Source organism: Chaetodon auriga, chromosome 7 (genome assembly GCF_051107435.1).
Source record: "Chaetodon auriga isolate fChaAug3 chromosome 7, fChaAug3.hap1, whole genome shotgun sequence".
Classification (NCBI taxonomy): domain Eukaryota; kingdom Metazoa; phylum Chordata; class Actinopteri; order Chaetodontiformes; family Chaetodontidae; genus Chaetodon; species Chaetodon auriga.
The window spans coordinates 121376-145808 of NC_135080.1; the positions used below are offsets into that span (position 1 = coordinate 121376).

General features: G+C 43.5%; 1 protein-coding gene across 1 annotated transcript; it reads left to right on the forward strand.

Moving 5' to 3' along the window:
* The first annotated feature begins 3718 nt into the window (after positions 1 to 3718).
* Positions 3719 to 22985, forward strand: LOC143323757 (sodium/potassium-transporting ATPase subunit beta-3-like). Its single transcript, XM_076735804.1, has 7 exons — positions 3719 to 4199; positions 9080 to 9208; positions 16118 to 16216; positions 16730 to 16917; positions 17234 to 17284; positions 17983 to 18069; positions 21414 to 22985. The coding sequence occupies exons 1-7, from the start codon at positions 3914 to 3916 to the stop codon at positions 21579 to 21581; spliced, it is 1008 nt and encodes a 335-aa protein (XP_076591919.1). The 5' UTR covers positions 3719 to 3913; the 3' UTR covers positions 21582 to 22985.
* Positions 22986 to 24433: the final 1448 nt, after the last annotated feature.

Consider the following 24433-nt stretch of genomic DNA (forward strand, 5'->3'; position numbering starts at 1 on the left):
GTCCATGCAGAGCAAAGACACTGGTCTCCAGTTCTTGATCTCCTGTGGGTCTCCCTTCTTGGGCAGTAATGTGATGACAGCCCTCCTGCAGCTCAGAGGCATCTTCCCGCTCTCCAAGCTGTTTGATACGACCTCCAACAGGTCTTCTCCCAACACAGACCAGAAAGATTTATAGAGGTCGACAGGAAGACCGTCTAGGCCAGCAGCTCTGCCACTCTGTAGGCTCATCGGAGCTGTACGCAGTTAATTGAGGGATAGGGGGCCCCCCAGTTTATCATTGGCCTCAGTGTCCACCTGAGGAAGACCAGAGAGGAAACTGCTGCACCCATCCAGGTTTTCATTTCTCGGTTTGCTCTTGAACAGGTCTTTGTAAAAACTGGCTGCGAACTTCCTGATTTCAGAAGAGTCTGAGATCATGAAGCCGTTGTTGGACCTCAAAGAGTGAATGATCTATCTCTGGCCGTTTTTCCTCCTCCACACCAAAGAAGAACCGAGAGGGGGCATCCATCTGCGAGATGTTAAGAAACCTGACCAGAGCTCCCTGTGCTGCAACGCCCAACAGGTTGGCTAGGGCCAACTTTTTAGATTTGAGGGAATCTAAAAGCCCTCGATCTCCTGTAGAATCAGCTAAACTTTGCAGTTTTACCACCTGAGTCTCCAGGTCCTTCATAGATCTGATTATGTCTCTAGTGACATTACGAGTGAACTGATGGCACAGCTGCTTGATCTGTACTTCGCCGAAATCCCACCACTGCTGGAGACAGGCAAAGTCAGATTTACAGGATCTATGGGTGAACCAAAAACACTCAAAAGCTGATCTAAAAGCCTTGTCCTGAAGCAGGGCGGTGTCAAAATGCCAGAATGGAGCGCACAATCTGAGAAGCCTACTGGGTCAATGTGACAACTTTTAAAAATGTTGACATGGTGTTTAAAAGAGTACAGGCGGTCCAATCTGGCCAGAGATAAAACACTGTCTTTGCAGTGACTCTAGGTGTACTGTCTGTGGTTCAGATGGAAAACCCTCCACATGTTTGGCAGCTCATGAGCTGCAGTCAGCTGTCTGAACCTGTGTGATGAGGCAGGATGGGGCTCCTGGTGGTTCCTGTCCAGCTCTAGATACTTAAGCCTGGTTTATGCTTCTGTCGCGTCGACACTGTACCTACGGCGTCAACGCAGACCCCATGCGGACCCTACGCCGTAGCCTGACGTGCACCTCCAAAAAATCCTGACTACACATCGCGCCGACGCGTCGTGACGTGAACATCGAGGACTGTGATTGGTCCGCTCAGAACGTAATTTTCGGTTCAGTCGCAGCCCTATGGTCGCAGCACAACAACACCGCCATTTTCAAAGTTTCTTTGGTGAGAGCTACAAGAAAATTGTTGTCTCTGACCGGAAGAAAACCAAGGAATCCGACAAGAGCCCCCCGAAACCATACAAATACACAGCCACACCCCCCTAGCGGCTTGGCGGTGAATTGCGGAGCAACGCGTTCCCTCGACGCAGGAAACTATGAATGCTTAGCGAAGGCGTCGGGTGTACGCCGTAGGTACGGCGTCGCCGTGATGCAGAAGCATAAACCAGGCTTTAGTACAGTTAAAATCGCTCCCTAAAAACAAATACTCCTCACTGCTGCAGGTTCTAATGGTGTCACATAAGACGTCCAGTAAAGGAAGTCTGTCCAGCCTGTTGGTTGGTGCATAAACATTCCAAAAGACGCTTTGACCTTCAATACATAGCCCTGAATGATTTCCACTACTCCACAGGAGGAAGGCAGGAAACTCCACTCCTCCACTACAGCTGGACTTATGGCTCGGAAACAACTGTCCATCACACCTCCCCCTCCACTCAGTCTCATTGTCTTTGTCACTGTGTGTTTCCTGAACCAACATCACATCCATCTTCTTCAGCTCCATCAGTTTAAAAAAAGCAGCTCTTTAACGTTGCCTCTGCCTATCTTCATCATCAGCAGCAGTTTGTGTTGTAAGTTTCAGAATCAGCTTCTTTAGGCGATAGATCTCCTGCCCTGTCAGACTGTTTTCTCCACTGTTTCCTGATGTCTTTGTCAAGGATCTGGCTAGCTCAATAAAAGCTTTTAGGTCTGAGAAGTGATCTTCAGCCTGCACCAACCTCAGCCCCTTCGTCCCTTGCAGGAACTTTTTGATGTCAGCAGGAGGGTACTGGCTCTGCCGGTCCTCCTGGGCCAGCTCTTTAGCCAGCGCTTCGAGTTTGATCGCATGACGGCGAGTCAGCTTCTCAAACATTTCACCTCCCTCCATGACGGCCATACTGCCCAACAAGGCTTGTAGCCCGCCACCAAACAAAACACACCTGAGCAACAGGTGGATACACCTGAGAGGATCAGTGTGTGAAAACACTCTAGAGAAATACAGACCGAGAGATAGAGAACAGTTTGAAAACTCACTCACACTGAAACGCATGCTGCCACTCTACCCTCCACTCAGAGAGACAGACAGACAGACAGACAGACAGAGACAGAGACAGAAAAACAGACAGACAGACAAACAGACAGACAGAGACAGAGACAGAAAAACAGACAGACAGACAGACAGAGAGACAGAGAGAGAGAAAACTGAAAACAGAAACAATGAGAACAAACTTCCTCATCTGCTGGCTGAAATACACCAATGGGCAAACACAGTAGCACTTTCTGTGAGCTAGTCAACCAATGAGAAGAACGAAAAGACGGCGATGCATCTGTGGGCTTCTTGAGCAAGTCCAGTTTGAAAATATCCGTGTAACAGCCTGACAGGGCGAAGGCACCAAAGACAGTCAGGAAGGCGGCTGGTTTGCAGCTCAGCCACCTCAGGTCAAGGATTTCACTCAGAACAGAGATACAACACAGTTTGAAGGGATAAATATATTATCCTTGATTCCTCTCCTTATTTCTTTGCCTTGGTTATTATCTTGATTCCTCTCCTTGTTTCCTCTCCTCAAGTCCTCTCCTTGTTTCTTCTTCTTCTTTCCTCTCCTTGATTCCTCTCCTTGTTTCCATGATTCCTCCACTTATTTCTTCTACTTTTTTTACTTCCTTGTTTCCTCTCCTTGATTCCTCTTCTCATTTCTTCTCCTTGTTTATTTCCTTGATTACTCTCCTTGTTTCCTCTCCTCCTCAAGTGCCTTCCTCCCTTTGCTGTGTGTGTGCATTTGTGTGTGTGTGTGTGTGTGTGTGAGTGTGTGACCTCAGCACAACATCGTCCTGCTTTTATCCAATGATATATCGTCGCTGTGGTCATGTGACATGCTGTCAGCTCTGGTGTGATTACATAATTTCAGCTTCAGTTTGATGTGAAATTATTTCTGAGCATCTGCTTCTGTTATTCTGCTTCTCTTAGAAATTCCCTGATTTAACAAAATGCAGCATTTTATTTGAAATATTCACAACCAAAAGAAAACATCTTCTGTCCAACGTACCAGCAATACCAACAAGCTCTACTCTATATGAGAAGAGATGAGATGATGAATGGTTTCACTCTGCAAATGCTTGTGATCATGTTTAATTATTGAGAGCAGACAGAAACCTGATGTTGAGACATCATTCATTAATAAACACCATCAGATTATTGATTTCTACATATAATCTGATGAATGACACAGATTTATTGAAGGATTATTGCAGCATGACCACAGTTATTCTACAGCAGAGTGCATTTCACCATCATCACGGCAGACCCCCAACCCCTCACCCCGGGGCTTTGTACTGCGCATGCGCTTCGTTCTGCAGCAGTCCGTGTGTGTGTGTGTGTGTGTGTGTGTGTGTGTGTGTGTGTGTATTTAGCAGCCACAGATCGGGCGCCGCTCACTAATCTGACGGATCGGTTTAACCGCCTATTAGCCCGCTCAGTGTCGATTAGCCCGGCTCTGTTTAGTCTGGCACGACCGCTGTGCCAGCATGTCGTCCAGCCCGCAGGACCAAAACCAGGCGCCGAACCAGGAGCCTAAAGAGGAGCCGAACCAGGAGCCGAAGGAGGAGCCGAAGGAGGACACGAAGGAGGAGGTGAAGGAGGAGGTAAAGGCGGAGGAGAAAGAGGAGAAAAATGAGGAGGTGAAAGAGGAGAAAAAGGAGGGAAAGAAGGAAGAAAAAAAAGAGGGGAAGGAGGAGAAGAAGGAATCCTGGAAGGATTTCATCTACAACCCGAGGACCGGAGAGTTCCTGGGCCGGACCGCCAGCAGTTGGGGTAAGACGGGCGGCCTGGACACAGGAAACGGTTCTGGAGCTCAGGGACCCGCGTCTGTCTTTCTCTCTGTCTGTCTGTCTGTCTGATCATGAGGAGGTCTCGCAGACCCAGTCACGGTCGGTCTGACCCGGTCCGGCGCGGCTCTGGGCGCGCTGAGCTTCTGGACAATCCCCCTGATACTGAGACCCGAACCGAACAGCGCAGGGACAGAAGTACAGGATCAGGACTGTGTGTGTGCGAGCGTGCGTGCATGCGTCTGCATGTGTGTGTGCGAGCGCGCGCGCGGGTGTGTTTGTGCGAACGTGCGTGCGTGTGTGCATGTATGTTCAGGTGCGCGCATGTGTGTGCGTGTCATTGAGTTCATTGGTGTAAGAAATACATCTGAATTATACTACAGGTTTCTGACTGTTACTATAACAAACTGCAGTATATCACAGTATCTACATGACATAATATTCTTCAGTGTATCAGACTGTATATTTTCTGTTAATTTTATTGTTTTGGTTTTTATTGTTTCTGGTTCACTGCAGTGTGTGTGATGATTGGCTGGAAACTGAAGTGAAGATTCAGAGTCAAAGGTCATTACTTCATGGACCAATACATCATTAATATCATGCAACACCACCTATGAGTGATCGTCACAGTGACAGATCCATGATGTCACTTCCTGTCTCATCATGTTGGTATTACAGATGCTTTAAAAATATTCAAATTATTTGAATTCATTGTTGTTCAGAAACTTGTTTAATGTGAATCACTCCCCTCTCTAAGTTAGACAGTATTTTGCAGTACAGTTACACTCTCATCTACACACACACACACAGTACTGAAGATTCTCTCCAGCCCACACGCACGCGCGCACACACACACACACACACACACAAACACACACACACACACACACACAGCTGCTATACAAAGTACTGGGAGCAAATCTGGGTTCAGTGTCTTACTTAAGCACAACTGAGCACATGGACAGGAGGAGCCGGGGAATCAAACCACCAGTCGTGGGACTGATGGATGATCCAGTCTACCTCCCAAGCTACCGCCAGCACTGTTCCCCTCCAGGCATTGATTAAACCCTAAAAACTCATCTGTCTCTTTTCCATGAAAAAAACCCTTCATGCCTTAAAATAGCTGGATGTAACTCTACACCTTTGCCTTCATTTCATCTGCTCAGTTTTAAGTCATCCCTGCCTCTGTGTCCACCCACCTGCAGCTTGAGTGCACCTGCTCACCAAACACACAAACCTCTGCTTGTTTCCTGCTTCATTAGCCACTGTACTCTGCATGATGGCAAGTAATATTGGAGTAATTCAGCCTGATTTTCAGGTCCTTTGGTAAAACATGAAGGTGAACATTTCTCCTTTTGCAACTTTGCAACCAAAAACAGAACACAACTCTGTCATCACTGCAAAAATCATGATGCATAACTATACCGACTTCTCCTCTGATACCCCTCATTTCACTAGGGGGAAGGCTGCCAGGCAGACCTGGTAAACCCAATCAAGTAATGAGGCTGAACTCGGAACATCTGGCTGTTTTGTAAACAAACAGTTTTCAGTACTCTGTCCACCATTTTCGTAGCTTCCTCTTGAATGCATGCTGCTTGTGGTCTGGCACCTGGTCATGACCCTTTCATAAGGTCACCTGCATGCTGTTATTGGCTGAGGGCTACATACCCACTGCCCAAAGGTTGCAGCCTAATAATTTGAGGTCGTGGAAGTAACATTTTGAGGAGCTCCTGAAGCCAACTGACTTTGAAGACTGAGGTCTTCAAAAAGCTCCATAGTGCCCAAGAATCATCCTGAGGTGTTGAAAGCTCCAGATATTGCTGGACTGTTACAGCTAACTCTTCAGTTTCTCATGGAGCTTGGGGACAGTACCTGTGGAATTGCATGGCAGAGTGAGGCAGCTCATTCATTTTTGAGGTACGGAGAGTGTCGGTATGCTGACCTCAGCATTGTATGTCTGCTTTTTGAAGATGAAGTGATTCCATTGGTTTCATCGGATTGTGACCTCCAGTGAGCGCTGGGCCACTTTCCTGTTGAGTGTGAAGCAGCAGGATGCAAGTCAGCACCTGCCAGTCTGGGAAATCATTCAGGTTGTAATGAGTTTCTGCCCCAAATTAAGGAGTACAAGTACCTCACGGTCTGGTTTATCAGTGAGTCCAGATGGACGCAGGTGGATTGCTTCAGATTTGGATGTAATATGGACTTTGTATGAGACTTTGGTAGTTCAGAAAGAGCTGATCCTGAAAGAGGATCTCTGGATTCACCAGGATCTCTCGGGATCTCTGCTTAGGTCCTCAGCAGAACTTTCTTGGCAGGGCGTCTGGGCTCAGCCTTAGTGGCAGGGTGAGGTGAGGGAACTTGAGATGGGTTCAGGTGTGTCTTAGGGAAGGAACATGGGACAGGTGTGCACAGAGAAGCAGGGTCATGTGACTGACGTGTGTGAAAAACTTGCAGAGGGCGTCTGGTGGATCGGTGAGAAATAACAGGAAAGGTTACAAATGTATATCTGCACACCCAAATGCTGATATAGTTTCAGCCAATCTGCAGACCCCCTCACTTATTTTTATATATACAATGTGTGTGTGTGTGTGTGTGTGTGTGTGTGTTTGAGAGAGGGAGAGATATGTGTGTGTCACCAAAGTCATCTACTCTTTTCAGAGGTGTTCTGGCATGAACTGAGAAATTAAATGAACCACTTGTTATGTTTTTAGGAGTTCACAGGACCCAAAACACCGGCTCAGACAGATGAGACAGGAAGCAGGTGAAAGTTAAGCCATTTAATGAATATAATGCTGGGCATGAGTTTGGACGAGGCAGACACCTGAGCACAGACAGGGAAATGTAAGACAGGAAGGCAGGTTGCTGACAAGACGAGAATATTCTGACAAAGGTACTTAGTGCTTTTCTTTAGCTCTGACCGTTTACCACGCAGCAAGGCAGATGATAAGATGAAAACTGGTTGAAACCCTGTGGCTTAAATACTGTGTAAGCAGGAGAGTCTTGATTGCTTGATTGAGCTCACCTGTGTGCAGGAGAAGAGGAGGCAGTGCCCAACCAGTTGGCCATGCCCAACAGTAGCACAAACTATGGGCCTTTCTCAATATGCGTTCTTCTCTGTACTTGTGTTCTTGTGTACTTGAGAAACGTCATCAGTCTGAGCCCAAGTTCTGTTCCAATTCAAAAGTCCGCATCTCACCAAGTACAGTCAAATACCCGGATGTGTTCTTGCCCCTCCCATTTTATCGAGGATGCATCAGGTGGTGACTTGTGTGGACTTGGGGCAGCCACGTATCCCAGAATGCATTTCGTAGCACCGATGGCGGTGGAGAGGACTCACAACTGTAAAGTTACAAGTTTCGAAATACTACTGTTTAGTAGTACGGAATGTGGTTTTACGATTATTTTATGTGAGAAAGTGGATGTTAAAACTTAAAATCTGTGGTCGATTCATCACGATAGCGCGTAGTTTAAAATTTGCTCCACAGTTTTCGGAGATAACCGGCAGACGAGCTGCGATGGTGACGTCATCAAGTACGCTGCCGTCCCTATTGCAGAATGACTGTCCTGCGTCCTCCCGTCCTGGAGAGACTGTACTCCCAGGTCGAACTTGCTAAGTCCGAACTTCCAAGTTCATAAGTCCGAACTTGCCGTACTTGGTTATTGAGAAACGACCTAAGACTTGATGGACTGGGGAAAGACAGACTGGAGACAAAAAGAGGGGAGAAACAGCGGAGCACTATGCACACATACTAATTCAGCACATTTAACTACCCATAATGCACTACAGCATCTCACAGCTGTATCTACAGTGTGTTAATACTGAGCTGGAGCTTCTGTATAAAGTAAGATAAGACTTTATTGATCCCACACCAGGGAAATTAAGTCGCCAGTATTACAAAAAGTAAACACAGTGGCACAAAAGAATCAAGATAAAAACGTGTACAGGATACAGAATAGAAAAACATCTTCATGTACAAATTATAAAATACTAAATGCCATAAAGGTCCTGCTGCCCATAAAAAGTACTATTGTCAAAATTCTTATGAGAAAACTATCATATGTTGTATTGCACTTGAGAAATACTAGGTTTCTGCGCAATGTATACAGTTTATAAAACTACTGTTGCCAATATGGATCATAAAAATTGCTATATGCACAGTTGAGACAAAATATACAACAACTTAAAATGTAGGAATGTAGTCACATATATAATGTTACATGTACAATGAAGTTTCTATATAATGTAGTTATTTGTATAATGTAGGTACATCATGTAACTAGTTACATGATGTAACTAGCTTATAGAACTGGGAATGTGGCTAAAGGGAGGGACAAAGAGGCAGAATATTACAAGTTACAGCTATAATGTAGTGAGATTGATATATACAGTAGTTGCATCATGTACATTGTACTCAGTTTTGTGATGGAGCAACATTCATAGTGTGCTACTTTGAATCTTCATCTGTTATAGTGTTTTTGATGAAATATATTTTTATAATCAACAGCTGACTGATCAGGATTGGCAGGACCTGGTGAGAAGTACACTGTTGTATTTGTAGGCTGCTAAGTCCTCGGTCAAAGGGGAAGTGACATGAAGGAGAAACTAAAAGTTTAGATAAAACATATTTAAATGTGTTGAATCTAACAACAGGGAGTGGTGTGAGGAGACTGCTGGGGGAAAGTGATGAGGAGAAGAGAAGAAGAGCCATTGTTAAATGATCTACTGATGTGACTGGACAGGACAAGTTAGTTGCTTCCTAAAACAAGAAACAAAAGCAAAATACACAGTGGAGAAGTTTCAGTGCAGGAAGATGTTTGTCTACTCTGTTGTGTTTAAATAAAGTGTTTTTTGAATTATCTCCCAAGGTCTTATCCTGCTTTTCTACCTCATCTTCTATGGGTTTCTGGCGGGAATGTTCAGTCTCACCATGTGGGTGATGTTACAGACTCTGGATGAGAATGTCCCCCGCCGTCAGGACCGAGTGGCCAATCCGGGTGAGTTCATTACTACAGGTTTTCATGTTTAACCGCTTAACTAGACTTCTTGTTTGCTCTATATCCACAATGATCATTTGGCCAGGACTGTCTTGAAAGAGATGTCTAGATTCTGGGATTAACAAGATGGTAAAGTTTAATCCTTTGGCTAGGATATCTTGCTATGGATGGGTAGATTCCCTGTCTGTCTGGTTCTTCAGCCACCTGTTGTGTGTTTTATCCGGTGTGAAGTTATCTTACTTTTGCCTCCAGGTGAGTTTTGCTTTTCTGGTGTTGACTGTAGGTTTTGGAATTTTCATGTCTGTACCATCACACCATAGTATGTGCCAATAGTTGACCTCACATCACAGCAATAGAATCAGCCATGAGGAAAAACAATGAAAGAGAAACAGAGGCAGAACAGATCATCTTGACGGTATCGGCAACCCTTTCCAATGCAAAGACACCCTTTTCCAACCTGACCATTCAGTAAAAGAAGGCTGTGACATCACTAAGCAAGGACCAAAACACCACCATCCTTCGGCTGATAAATGAAGGTGCACAGTGGTCCTAAATACAGCAGACTACGGTGCCAGGGTCACTAGACCACTCAGCGGCACTAATGCATATGAAACACTGACTGTCATCCCACCAGTGGACAAGAAAAAGGCCATAGAATGTTTACAACAGCTACAGAAGGAGAAGATCATCAGATGTGAAGAAGTCGATGAAGAGGATTCTGATGAAGATGCCTGTATTCTGGAGAGCCAGCCCATGCATTTATGGACTTCCCAAGATTCCATGAAACCATGGTGTCCTATGATGTGACCTTATTATTTACATGCACCCCAACTATGGAAGCAAAGGAAACTGCAAGGAAATTTCTCTTACAAGACAACACTGTCAACAATAGAACAAACCTCAACCCAGATCAGATTTGCAAACTGCTGCAACTCTGTTGAACACCCCACCTACTTTCATTACAATAGGGGTTTTACAGACAAAAGCATGGCTGCGCCATGGGCTCACCAGTAACTCCTATTGCGTCCAACCTCTACATGGAAGAAGTAGAAGACAGTCCTGAACTTCTTCAGAACAACATCGAGCCGCTAGTTTAGATATGTAGACGACACATGGGTCAAAATCAAGACCCAAGAAGTGCAGGCCTTCACAGAACACATGAACTCAGTGGACTGTTACATCAAGTTCACTTGAGAGGGCATCAGAAACATCAAACTGGCCTTTCTGAAGTGTGCTGTTCACACTCTATGGTGCATGCTCTGCTGTGACAGATACAGCCTGTCCTCTACTTGCCTCCATGTCAATATATCACTCTGTCTAGTTGTGTTCTTGTCTGTCATTATGCCTCATGGTTACTTCGATTGTCAGTCACTGCTGTTGAGTCAAGATGATCAACCTACACAAGGTAATCTGGGTTATATTTGTGACTCCATGGAATATTAGAAAAAAATAGAAAAACAGTTTAGCACTATGGCCAGAAGTCCTTGCAACACTGTAGTGACCTATAGCTGGATGAGTTGCTCCTTCTCTAGTCTTCTACCCTTAGCAACACTAAACCAGCTGTTGTCCTCCTGTTGCAAATCTGACCAAGGAAGAAGTTAGAGCAGGACAGGTACATAACAGGCCAAGAAGGTAATCAGACCCCCTTTTCCCTCCATCATGCTGTCAAATGTCAGTTATGTTATTTTCCTGTTTCTATATTACAAATAGTAACTGAAATGTCACAAATCGCAGACCCAGAGTGCCAGCCAGTGGTTGGAGGATATAACTGTACAGACTACACTTACTTCTCTATTACAACCAAAATTCCTAAGACATTAAGAAAATATCCCTACTCCAAACCATTTATATATGCAGTTCGAATAATAGGTGACCATGATCCAACTTTAACAAAGGGTACTTTATTGACAAAAATTTATAAACAAAAATACTTCCCAACTAACTCTCGTAACAAAACTTAAATGAATATCAGCAGTACTATACAGTACAACTGTTCCACTCTCCCGCCTCACTCCTCACTTTTTCCCAGGTGCAGTTAACCCTTTGATTAAATAATCGAGATCATTAGGATCAATGGATCCAGTAGTTGTTGATCTATTATTCATGATGGCTTCAACCTCACACAGTACTCTCTGTAAAGTCTCATTATCCAGTGTTTTTTCTTTGAGGACAGAATGCAGAATCTTTTTCACGAGTCTGATCAATCTCTCCCAAACCACCGCCATGTTTTTATTCTGTCTATCAGTAATGGCTTTTGAATCCTATGGTGATCCAGCTCTTGAAAAGCTTTCTTTAGCTCTTTCTGTGTGCCCACAAAGTTTGTCCAATTGTCTGTACAGATGCTCGTCACTGAGTTTGGAGAACATGTGGCTTCTTCCAGAGTGTCCAATCTGCTGATGAATAAGTTGTGAGACGAGCTTGAATGTGTGAAAATATTTGGGTAGGATTGGATTCTTCAAATCTATTGGCATTGCCAATTTGCTTATCCAATTCAATTCAATTTTATTTGTATAGCGCCAAATCACAACAGAAGTTGTCTCAGGACACTTTCCATACAGAGCTGGTAAAGGCCGATCTCAGAACCAGGATCTGTGTGGGCGGCCATCTGCCTCGAGCGGTTGGGTGAGAGAGACAGACAGAGAGACAGACAGAAATGTAATCACAGTAACAGTGACAGTGGATGTATTAACAGTAGTAGCAGTTGCAGTGGATGTCAGGCAGGGCCATGGCAGGAGACGCAGCTGTGATCCACAGTCCAGATTCAGCCACTATCCACGGGAACCTGCGAGACGACAAAGCACAGAGACTCCGAGGAAGAAGCTAAGTTAGTAATAGGCCTTGGTAGGACATGAAAGCATGCAGATGGAGAGAGGGACTGGTCCAGGGCAAGTCTGAGCCAGCCCTAACAATAACATTCATCAAAAAGGAAAGTTTTAAGGCTACTCTTAAATGTAGAGACAGCATCTGCCTCCCTGACAAAGACTGGAAGATGGTTCCACAGGAGAGGAGCTTGATAGCCAAATGCTCTGGCTCCTGTTCTGCTTTTGGAGACTTTAAGATAGTGGCAGTTCTAGACAAATTTTACAAGGGAGGCCAAGGAGAGGCCAGCGTTTAACCGGAGGGGCACATTAAAAAATGGCAACAAATGATATTTAAAGATTATAAACTTTATTGTACTTTAAAATCATATAAACATTTATTTTGTTCAAAAATGAGTGCAGGTGCAAGAGAGGTAGGGCCATAAAAAATGAAAAATACAGTACAGGGTACAAATACAGGGTGTCAATTCAATGTGAACAAAAGTTCAGGGTATAACAATATGCCATTTCCTATTTATGGAAGCTCCACTACTGTGGACAGATGAGCCCACACTTGAGTATTTGAATTGGCACAATGCTGGATCAATTAAATTTTAATTAGAAGAAAAAAAGTGTAGGGGCATGCATTACATTTCTTTGCCTAAACATCCCTCCCTACTTAACACTGGCAGACTACTCTTGATTACTTTACTCAAAAGTATTTGTTATTGCAATGTTACAGCCAAGACAGATGAAGTTACATGGTTAACATCACAACATTGTGTAGACCTAGCAAGGATATTGACATGTTTACAGAGGCACAGGCCTCCCTAGGCCTCTGTGTAGAACCGCCACTGCTTTAGGAACCATAAGTAAGCCTGCATTCTGGGAACGTAGCGTTCTAGTGGGGTAATAAGGTACTATGAAAGATAAGATGGTGCCTGACCACTTATGGCTTTCTAAGTTAGGTGGCGGATTTAAAACTCTATTCTAAATTTCACAGGGAGCCAGTGCAGAGTAGCTAATATTGGAGAAATATGATCTCTCGTCCTCATTTTTTTCAGAACACGTGCTGCAGCGTTCTGGAGCAATGGGAGAATATTCAGCAACGAATTTGGGCAGCCTGATAGTAAAGAATCGCAATAATCCAACCTGGAAGTTACGAATGCATGGACTAGTTTTTCTGCGTCGTTTTGAGACAGGATGTGCCTGATTTTTGCAATGTTACGTAGGTAAAAAAAGGCAGTCCTTGAAATTTGTTTTACATGGGAGTAAAAGGACATGAAGATGGCCCACAGAAGAGGACATGAGAACAGATGGAGCTGTTTTCTTTCACTTGCCTAATATTCTCTAATAGTACAAGTTGTTGTGAAAAGTAACATCTTGATACATTCTCCATGGACAGATTTTATGCTCCACATCTTCTGCTGATCTCAAGGGTGCCCAGTTTGAGCTTAGGCCAGCCTGTTTGATTTTCTCTCTTTGGTTTAGTAGAAGAACACCATCTTTCACTTTCAATATCCAAGAGACACCTCTCTGCGCTTTGCTCAATGATGAGTAATCCTCAACCATTTTGCTTTTTTGGGATCTTTTCTTCAAAGCTCGCACTGCTTACAGAAACATCTTTTTTGACATCCAGATTATCTGGAGGAATCTGCCTCAGTTTCTTAGGGACTCTGGCCATTCAGTTTCCTCCTTTTTCAGATACTGAGGACCCTTCTGCCACCTCAGTAACCATAGAAAGGGTTCTACATTCATTCATTCATTCATTCTTCTGTGATGATTTTATTTTAGACACAGCACCAAAGAGGTGGACCTTCGTTGTATATGCCTCCAAGCCTTTCTCAGTATCTCTACCTGGCCACCAAAGAAATCTGAGGAAAACCCTGTGATTTTCATGGACACGCACTTTGTAGAAAATTGCTTTGATGTCTGCCATGAAACACAAAATATATACAACAACAGTTTAAAAATATATAAACAAGAATAAAAGCAGTTTGTTAAAAATATAACTAAGCATAATTAAATACATAGTTGTATAATACATATAATGAATAATATATATAGTATTATAATGATATAATAAAAATACAATATAACTAAGTATATAAACAAGTATTCAAAGTAATTCAAAAAAAATGTGCAGTTGTAGATGATAAATACTGTAAACAATAGACAGTGTGTGCAATATTGCAGATAATATGTAACACTGGAATACTGGAATTTGTGAGGTTGGTGGATGAACTGTTTAAGCTGCTGTTGTTCAGTGTGACGCTCGTGGCAGGAATGATTTCCTGAAGCGCTCCTTGTGACAGCGGAGCTGGAGCAGTCTGTTGGAGAAGGAGCTCCGCTGTCTGTCCACGAGGTGGTGAAGAGGATGTTCGGGGTCTGTCCAGTGTCCTCCTCTCCACCACCTCCTCAAAACAGTCTAGTTTGCAGCCGTTAACAGAGCCGGCCTTCCTCATCAGTTTGTTCAGTGTGTTGGTGTCGCGGCTCCGATGCTGCTCCTCCAGCACACTGCAGCAAAGTAGGGTGAGCTGGCACCAACAGACTGGTAGAAGATCTCCAACATCTCACTGCACACGTTGAATGATCTGAGCCTCCTGAGAGCCTGCTGATCCCCTTCTTGTAAAGCTCTTATATTCAACAGCATATCTTGCATCCCTCATCCCTCTCTTCTTAAGGTTTAGAGTGCAATAACAATAAATAATTCAATATTCATAATTTATGGCTCCAATGCTTTGTATCTATTGTTTATTATTTTATATTTTGCACGACTTCCCTTATTGTTCAGTCTTTTGTTTTATTCTTTGCCCTTTTTTCCAGTGCAAGTATATTGAGTGTAATGGTTAAATTGCGACAAATTCCTTGTATGTGTAAACATACTTGGCCAATAAAACCAATTCTGATTCTGATTCTGATTCTGATGAATACCAGAGAAGCATTTCAAGCAAAAGACCCTCACTGAGTGCAACCCATGACCCATGTTCTCCACAATAACTGACCAAAATTCCTTTTATGCCTGTTTTTCACACCTTTAACTTGTAATTTGTGTGAATGGCTGCTAAGAACTCTACCTGTCGCAGAACCACCAAGTTCCCTTCATTGGAGAGGATGCAAGGCGATGGATGAGCCAGGCAAGACCCTAAGACCTACAAGGGTGCTGAAGGCCTGTGCCATGGAGCTCACTCCTGTTCTCCACTCATTCTACTGTGAATCTCAGAGAACTTCGATAGTTCCCACCCTCCAGAAAATATCCACTATCATGCTGATGCAAAGTAATCCCACCCTCAGAACTCACAATCACTATCGAAGTGCCTTGAAAAGCTGGTGCTGAGCACCATCATGACAACTGTCAGTCTACAACTGGACTCCCACCAGTTTGCCTACGAGGCCAAAAGGGAACTTTTCACACACGAGATACACAGCTTCCTGACTGACTGACCCCAGACTGTAAGTGCCATCACTACAACATCTTCAACCATCACCACCAACACAAGCGTCCCACAAGGCTGTGCCCTCAGTCCCTACTTGTAGACCCTGCAATGACTGCATTAACCCATCTCCATACACCATACATACTGGAAGTACAAAGCATTGTTCAGTCCATAATACTCTACTGTTCCCCTTGTTTTCTTACCATGCTATCTGCCTCCAACAAGAATTAGCTGTTATGCTGAATATCACACACATTAATTCCAAAATCATTGGTCTCCCCACCCCCATCCTCTCAGATCTCAATAACAGGGCCATTAACATAACACAGGACACCCCCTCAACACATTTTCACTCTACTCCCATCTGGCTGCAGATCCAGTACACTGACAGCAGTAGTTTAGCCCTTCTGCTATTCTGTAGCTCGCTAACTACAATAACACACTCTGTTTTGTGTAATGTATTTATGTTGTGTGTGGTATGTAAATGTATATGTGTTCTGGAGGCACACACAATGCAATCTCAGGAAATTGGTAGCAATAAAATCTCTCTGTAAATTACAGCTTTATCATTGATTGGGTTTTTTATGAATCACTCTACTGCTGAAATAATCTGTTAGTTGTACTCTATTTTCAGAGCTTGATTATTGATTATAGATTTCTTTTGCTGAGCCCAGGTTTGGTAATTCGTCCTCATGCAGCTGAAATCTCCTTCAACCGCAGTGACCCGGCAAACTACAATCAATACATCCAACAACTGCACAACCTCCTGCAGCGTGAGTACAACACATCCTGCTCTGCAGAGTTAAAGGGAAGTTTCAATACAAAACTTGAAGGTTTTGAACGTTCAGTGAAGCTGCTGATGTGTCATGTGACAGATTAACTGGAATTTCTATCTGAACCATCAGCTCTGAGCTGCAGACTGTTATAAACAAACAAAACTTGATTATTCTGATCTCTTACAGCAAAGAAAGTGTATGATCAGAGTGACTGATCTGTTGATTGATCAGTTTCCATTGTCTGATAAACTCTGATAACACAATGTTCAATATTCAACAAAATCAAAACAATATGATCAACTTGCATCTCTAAACAGGTGAATCACATCTGCGGACAGCTTACCTTGATTACTTCCAGCAGGAGGCTTGGCCTCTCCATAGCAGACATGCTGATTGGTTTCCTCCTTGACTTCAGAACAGGAAATCCCTTTAGACTGTGAAAAGTTCCATTGAGAGTTTTGTGTTGACAGGACATGTTACTTATTGTTTTGTTGTTGTTTATCTCTTTAGATTATAATGACAGCATTCAGGAGCGTAATGACTTGTGTTTGGTGGGTGAATACACTGAACAGGACGATGAACCCATAAAGAAAGTTTGTCAGTTTAAACGCAGTACACTGCGTCAGTGCTCTGGTCTGCCTGACACCAGCTTTGGATACGCTGAAGGGAAACCATGCATCATCATCAAGATGAACCGGGTCAGTAAAACACTTTCATTCAGTCTGTTAGGATGCTGATACATCACACATAGAATCCTGTGAGTCAGTCTCATGTGTCATATTGACTGAACAAAGATCTGCTGTGTTTTAGTCCTCTGCTGTCAGGTTATTTTCACTGCTGAGGCACCTGAAGCATCAACACAGTTACTGCAAGTTAATATACGTGAAGTTCTTATTCACAAGTGACTCAGTGTCCACAAATTTATGTTGTAAATAATTAGGATTATAAACAATATATAGAGTTATTAAATACAAATGTAATGAATCAAAACAATAACAATCTGCCTGTCTGCAGGTCATCGGACTGAAACCACGAGGAGATCCTTATATCAACTGCACTGCTAAGGTAACACACGTGCATTGGAATTTCCCCCTCACGGGACTAATAAAGGAATATTGAATATTGAATTGTGCATGCACGTGCACATGTGCATACACACACAGTCATGTTCCATCACTTCAGAGGACATCACAGAGAATTACATTCATTTCCTGGAGCCGTACCCTAACCTTAACCCCAGTCTTCCCCCCAAAAATGTAATGATTAACATTATGGGGACATATGTTTGTGTATGTACGTCCCCATAAGGAAGGAGAGTCCCCACAATATGAGTAATACACACACACACACACACACACACACACACACACACACAATTATCAGCTTGTTAACCAATCAGAGATTGAGCCAAAGCTCAGTTACATATCCAAACATGGTGATGCTGAAACAGAAATACACAATAATAAAAAATAACTGTCCATTTTTCATCCATCATGAAGCCTGAATAACTTTAATAAATTGGTGAGAATATTTGCTGTGAAGTCTGTTGTGTAGAGAGACGTGTAGATTATTATGTGGGACTTAATATTTTGCAGTATTTCAGTGTGTATGCAGATCTGAGTGTGATACTGTACTTTGATAACCCGAACTGATGTAAAGTGTTTCTTTTTTCTCAGTCTGCTCTCATATTCTGTGTTGAAGACAATTTGATTCTCCGCATACTGTCAACTCTTTATATTTAAATAAATGTGTCTCTCTGGTAGGGAGACAGTCCATTACAGATGCAGTACTTCCCTTCAGAAGGTCGTCTGGATAAAATGTTTTTCCCGTACTATGGCAAGAAAGCTCATGTGAGTAAATTCTCTCTGCTTAGTCTTTATAATTATTACTGTTATCATTATTCATTTCTAGACAGGAGAGAACAACAAGAATAAGTGCCCTAACGCAACTTTCTCGTCCAACTGGACGTAGGTGCTACAAGACAATGCTACCAAGTAGTGCAAAAAGTGCATAGAGTCGATAGTTTTTTTTGTTTGTTTCTTTTTTATATAAAGAACAAGGTGTTCAGTAAAGAGCTTGGTCTTTAGTCTTTTTCTAAAGATCGCAAGGGACAGGACAAATGGAGTTTGGTAACTCGTTCCACCACCTGGGAACCACCAAAGAAAGGAGTCTAGCTAGAGATTGGGGGCTTGGGCAGCACCAGCCGCCGTTCCTGCGCAGAGCGTAGAGAGCGGGAGGGAACATTAACCTGAATGAGGGAGTTCAGGTAGGTCGGAGTGGTTTTGGTGGCAATTTTGTATGCAAGCATCAAGGACTTATACTTGATGCGGGCAGCAACTGGGAGTCAGTGGAGGGATATGAACAGCGGAGTGACATGCACTCGTTTGGGCTGGTTAAACACCAGGCGAGCCGCCGCATTCTGTATCATCTGTAAAGGTTTTAGCGAGCATGCTGGGAGCCCTGCCAATAAGGAATTACAATAGTCGAGGTGTGATAGTACCAGCGCTTGTACTAGGAGTTGTGTTGCATGCTCAGACAGGTAGGGTCTGATCTTCCTGATGTTGTACAGGGCGAATCGGCATGGCCTAGCAATAGAGGCCACATGCTTTTTGAAAGTTAGCTGGTCATCAATCAAGACACCCAAGTTTCTGGCAGATTTTGTGGGAGTGAGCAGACCCGAGTCAAGCTGGATACTGATCTGTTGTTGTGTAGAGTGACCAGCTGGAATGACAAGGAGCTCAGTCCGACAGGTTAAGCTGAAGGTGTTGTTCCTTCATCCATGCCGAGATATTGGCGAGGCATGCCGATATCCAAGCCAAGACCGTGGGGTCATTTGGCGGGAACGAAAGGAGGAGCTGGGTATCGTCAGCATATGAATGGTATGAGAGGCCATGTGAGCGGATGACTGCACCAAGTGCAGTGGTGTATATTGAGAAGAGAAGGGGTCCAAGCACTGACCCTTGTGGTACCCATGTGGACAAGCAGTGGGATTTGGACACTTCTCCTGTCCAAGATACTGCAAAGGATCTCCCTGAGAGGTAGGACTCAAACCAGCGGAGAGCAGATCCTGAGAAAAGCTCAGCAAGTGTGGAGAGGCAGCTGATAGGTCATGCAATGGTAGAACAGAGGAGTGTCCAGTAGCCCTAGCTGATCGTAATGTTTCCACTACAGATAAGTCACCGTAGAGTGTTTGTGTTTGAAACTGGATTGGCTGGAGTCATGTACATTGTTCTCAGAAGGGAATTCAGAGACCTGATTAAAGACTGTGCGCTCAAGAGTCTTGGAAAGGAAAGAGAGGAGTTAAACTGGCCTGTAATTTTCAACCTGAGCTGGGCCGAGTGTAGGTTTCTTTAGCAGAGGGGTTACTCGGGCTTGTTTAAAAGCAGTGGGGAACACACCCGTTGTAATTGAGGAGTTGATCATGTGGGTTACAGCAGGGATAAGTGTGGGCGAAATGGCCTGCAGGAGGTCGGAGGGTATGGGGTCCAGTGGACAGGTGGTGGGGCGAGAGTCAAGCAGAAGATTGGAGACTTGCTCCTCTGTGACGTGGGAAAATGAGGAGAGTGAGGCTTTGTTAGCTGGTGGTATCCTACTGAGTTGAGAGAACTGGTTGCTGGTGGTCGAAGCCTTATCAGTGAAGAAGGAAGCAAAGTGATCTGCTGTGAGCGCAGTTGAGGATGAAGGCTGTGGAGGGTTGAGTAATGAGTTAAAAGCAGAGAATAGTTTCCGAACATCTTTGGCGCTACTGATTTTCTCCTGATGATAAGTGAAGAGAAACAATGAGAAATACTGAAAACAATGAAAAACGCTGGGAAACAATGAGAAACACTGAGAAACAATGAGACATGCTGGGAAACAATGAGAAACAATAAGAAACGCTGAGAAAGTGAGAAACGCTGAGAATCAATGAGATAAGCTGAGAAACAATGAGAAACGCTGAGAAACAGTAAGAAACAATGAGAAAAACCTGGAAACAATGAGAAACAATGAGAAACAATGTGAAACGCTGAGAAACGCTGAGAAACACTGAGAAACAATGAGAAAGAACATGAAAAGCTGAGAAACAATGAGAAACGCTGAGAAACAATAAGAAATAATGAGAAACAATGAGAAATGCTGGGAAGCAATGAGAAACAATGAGAAACGATGAGAAACAATGTGAAACGCTGAGAAACAATGAGAAACACTGAGAAACAATGACAAACAATGAAAAACACTGAGAAACACTGGGAAACAATGAGAAACAATGTGAAAGGCTGAGAAACACTGGGAAACGCTGAGAAACAATGAGAAAGAATGAGAAATGCTGAGAAACAATAAGAAATAATGAGAAACGCTGAGAAACAATGAGAAATGCTGGGAAGCAATGAGAAACAATGAGAAACAAAGAAATAATGAGAAACACTGAAAAGCAATGTGAAATGCTGAGAAACGCTGAGAAACAATGAGAAACAATACAAAACACTGAGAGACAATAAGAAATAATGAGAAATGCTGAAAAACAATGTGAAATGCTGAGAAACGCTGAGAAATAATGAGAAACAATGCAAAACACTGAGAAACAATAAGAAATAATGAGAAACGCTGAGAAACAATGTGAAATGCTGAGAAACGCTGAGAAACAATGAGAAACAATGAGAAACAATAAGAAACAATGAGAAACACTGATGCTGGGAAGCAATGAGAAATAATAAGAAATGCTGAAAAACAATGTCAAATGCTGAGAAACAATGAGAAATAATGAGAAACACTGAGAAACAATGACAAATAATGAGAAACGCTGGGAAAGTTCTGTTTCTCTTTGGACCTCGCTTAAATAGATAAAAAGAAGACTAACAGACCAGAATAAAAGCTGCTGTTGACAATCCACTGAGGAATTGAGGGCTAATGATTGACAGCTGAAACAAATCAACAATTACAAGTTAAGCAAAAGATAACTTTCAACTTAGAATCAGGTATTAACAAAACTTCCAGTCAAAACCATGACAAACATTCACGTGCACGTTTGCAGGTTTTACTTTGGAGTTCAGAGACGATAAATTCTTCCTAAATTTACACACTGAACAAGTTCAATGAGGAAAATAACCCCTACAAAAATACAGAGAACTGCATGTATCTACAAACCACTGCAGTGTTAACTCTACCTCTCTCTCTCTCTCTCTCTGTCTCCCTCTGTCTCCCTCTCTGTTGACAGCCTGACTACGTGCAGCCTGTGGTCGCAGTGCAGTTGCTGTTAACTAAAGAAGACCATAACGTGGAGCACACGGTGGAGTGTAAGGTCGAAGGTTCAGACCTGCGGAACAACGATGACCGGGACAAGTTTCTGGGTCGCGTCACTTTCCGGGTTAAAGTGTCGCAGTAACCAGACACACCAGTTGCCATAGATCCCACAAACGGGGTTTAAACTGGAAATAAATCTCCAGTTGTGGACACTTTGTAATCCAGACCCGATCTTGTCCTGGATGTCTGAATGTGGTTCATCCTGTTCAGACTCTTATGAGGAAGTCAGATCTGCACCACTGAAAGCAAAATATGGTTACACTGTCAGAACCCTTGAGATCTGTTTCTGGTTCAGTTCTAATCCTAAATCAGACCTGATCATAGTTCTGTCCCAGTGTGGTTCAGACGTGGTTAACCCTAACCCTGGTCCATCTGTTTTACTTGGTGGTCTAGCTCTGCTCCTCAACAGACCAAACAGAAGCCAGAGTGAACCTGTTCAGACAGCTGGAGCAGATCAGGTCTGTGGTGGAAGCATGTGAGCCAGCTGCACAATGACGTGTTGTTTTAAATGTTTGTCTCGTAGTGATGTAACAAAACCGAAATATGATCCCAGCAGAGTGTGAGGAGCAGCGCCGCAGAAGCTAACTTCACGCTGACAGAAAAAAACAAACTGACTACTGTAAAACTTTGGTTAGTAATCGGATTACTTTCATCCATCATGAAACAGGAACTGCCTTTTCATTATGTTTGTGATTATTGTCGGCGTTCAGCTGCAGCTTCATTATGAACATTTTCAATTTCAAGGACCAACAAAAACCAGATTAAAACCAAATTTTTGACCAGGAGGGTGAGGGTGAGCACACTTCATTGTAGCAGCAGGATGGTATGACTGTAATCTGATTACTGATGGTCTGTGTGTAAAAGTTTGATGGTTAAACAAAATATTACATTTTATGCAAACAACTACCAAATGAAAATTCATTGTGTTCACACAAATGTTTTATAGAGAAGTCAGAGGAAATGTCATGAGGACGCGGAGCTGACGTGTTTTCACGTCAATGCTAATTCCAGTTTCCTGTTTAAAAGTGACACTGACTGTAGAAAAGACCTCCATCTGGTCAATCATTATTAATGATAATGATGATGGCGCCCTCTAGAGGACCAGCATTACACTGTGAAGCACAAAGCTGCGTTGGTGCGCCACCTGCTGGGACCCCCACCCGCTGCCGGGCTCCTTCTGTGCGTTCGTCCGTCAGAAAGACGAAGGTGGAGTTCAGCTCCCATCGATCTCTGCTTCCTTTTCACCTCCTGAAGTCCCCTCCTGTGGACATTTGTCATCTTCATCATGTCGATGGAAGTATTTTTAAATTTGTTTTCAAATGTGCTTCATGAGTATAATCAGTTCCTTTCAATGTAACCTCACTCGACAACCACACGTAGTTTTTGTAAATGTGAATTTGAGTGTGATTCAGTGATGTTGTGTGACTATTGATGATGACATCAGCACAGAACTAATCAGTCTTGAGTAAATCAGTTTCATCATCACGTCTCAGTGTTGTTCAAACTGTTTCTGTCTTGAATGAAAGAGACTTGTCTCAAAGTGTTGTTATGTTTCTGTCTGCTGAAGGAACGACGATGCATCCGCACCGATGGACAGAAATGTCCAGCAGTGTCACTGCTTATAGTAAAAATCTGTTTCTCTCAGTCTTCATCACAGTTTGTCTGAATTTACATCATAGTCATCACATCCCAACGCCAAGGAGAGCTCTCAGAACAGGGCCGAGGACAGTTGGCATGCCAGTGATGACTCGGCCGACGACCAGCAGTTGAGGTGTCACTGGACCAAGCGAGGAGTAAATATTAGATCATTTTTGTGTCTTACAGGTAAAGGCCTTTGGATTTCTGACTGTAAGGTTGTCGCTCCTAAAGGTTCAGTTCAGGATCCAGCTGGATGTTTGCAAAGATGAAGCTTAGTTCAGCACAGTTAGCGTTACTGAAATCCCTCCTGATCGCAATGACAAGTCCAACAACAGACGGACAAGTCCACAGCAGATGGACGACAAGTCCAACAGCAGACGGACGACAAGTCCAACAGCAGACGGACAACAAGTCCAACAGCAGACGGACAACAAGTCCAACAGCAGACAGACAACAAGTCCAAGAACAGACGGACAACAAGTCCAACAACAGACAGACAACAAGTCCAACAGCAGACGGACAACAAGTCCAACAGCAGACAGACAACAAGTCCAACAACAGACGGACAACAAGTCCAACAGCAGACGGACAACAAGTCCAACAGCAGACAGACAACAAGTCCAACAGCAGACAGACAACAAGTCCAACAACAGACAGACAACAAGTCCACAGCAGACCGACAACTTTAAGTCATAACACAAGAGTTTTGGAGAAGAAATGTTTCCGAAGGAAAGACATTGAGCACCCTCTAGTGGTCAAAGCTGAAAACAAGGCATCAAGGCCAAAACAAAGTGTTAACGAACAAAGTTTTAATGAATGAAGGCGTTTTTCAACAATCACATACGAATTAGCAGACAGGGAGGAGGAGCAGCAAGTCCAGTGCTGGAGGGTCCAAGGAACCGGGCAGTGTACGTGTGTGTATATGTGTTTCTGTGTGTGTGTGTGTGTGTGTGTGTGTGTGTGTGTGAGTTTTTCTGTGTGTGTGTTTCTGTGTGTGTGCCTGTGTGTGTGTGTGTGTGTGTGTGTGTGTGTGTGTGTGTGTGTGTGTGTGTGGAAGCTGCTGATGTCAGCAGACAGACTGCTGAGTCTGACTGACAGCCACTTATCGGCTCAGCAGAGACACACTGCTGATCACATTATGTCACAATAACAATAATTATTATTGATCCAGAGAGAAGTGAGAGTGATTTTAACCGTAAATCAGATTTTTCACACAGAAAATGAAAGAAGAAAACTTTGTCCGCAGCCAACGAGCCAATGAAATATCAGCAGTGAGTTTATCCTTTAGCTCGTACC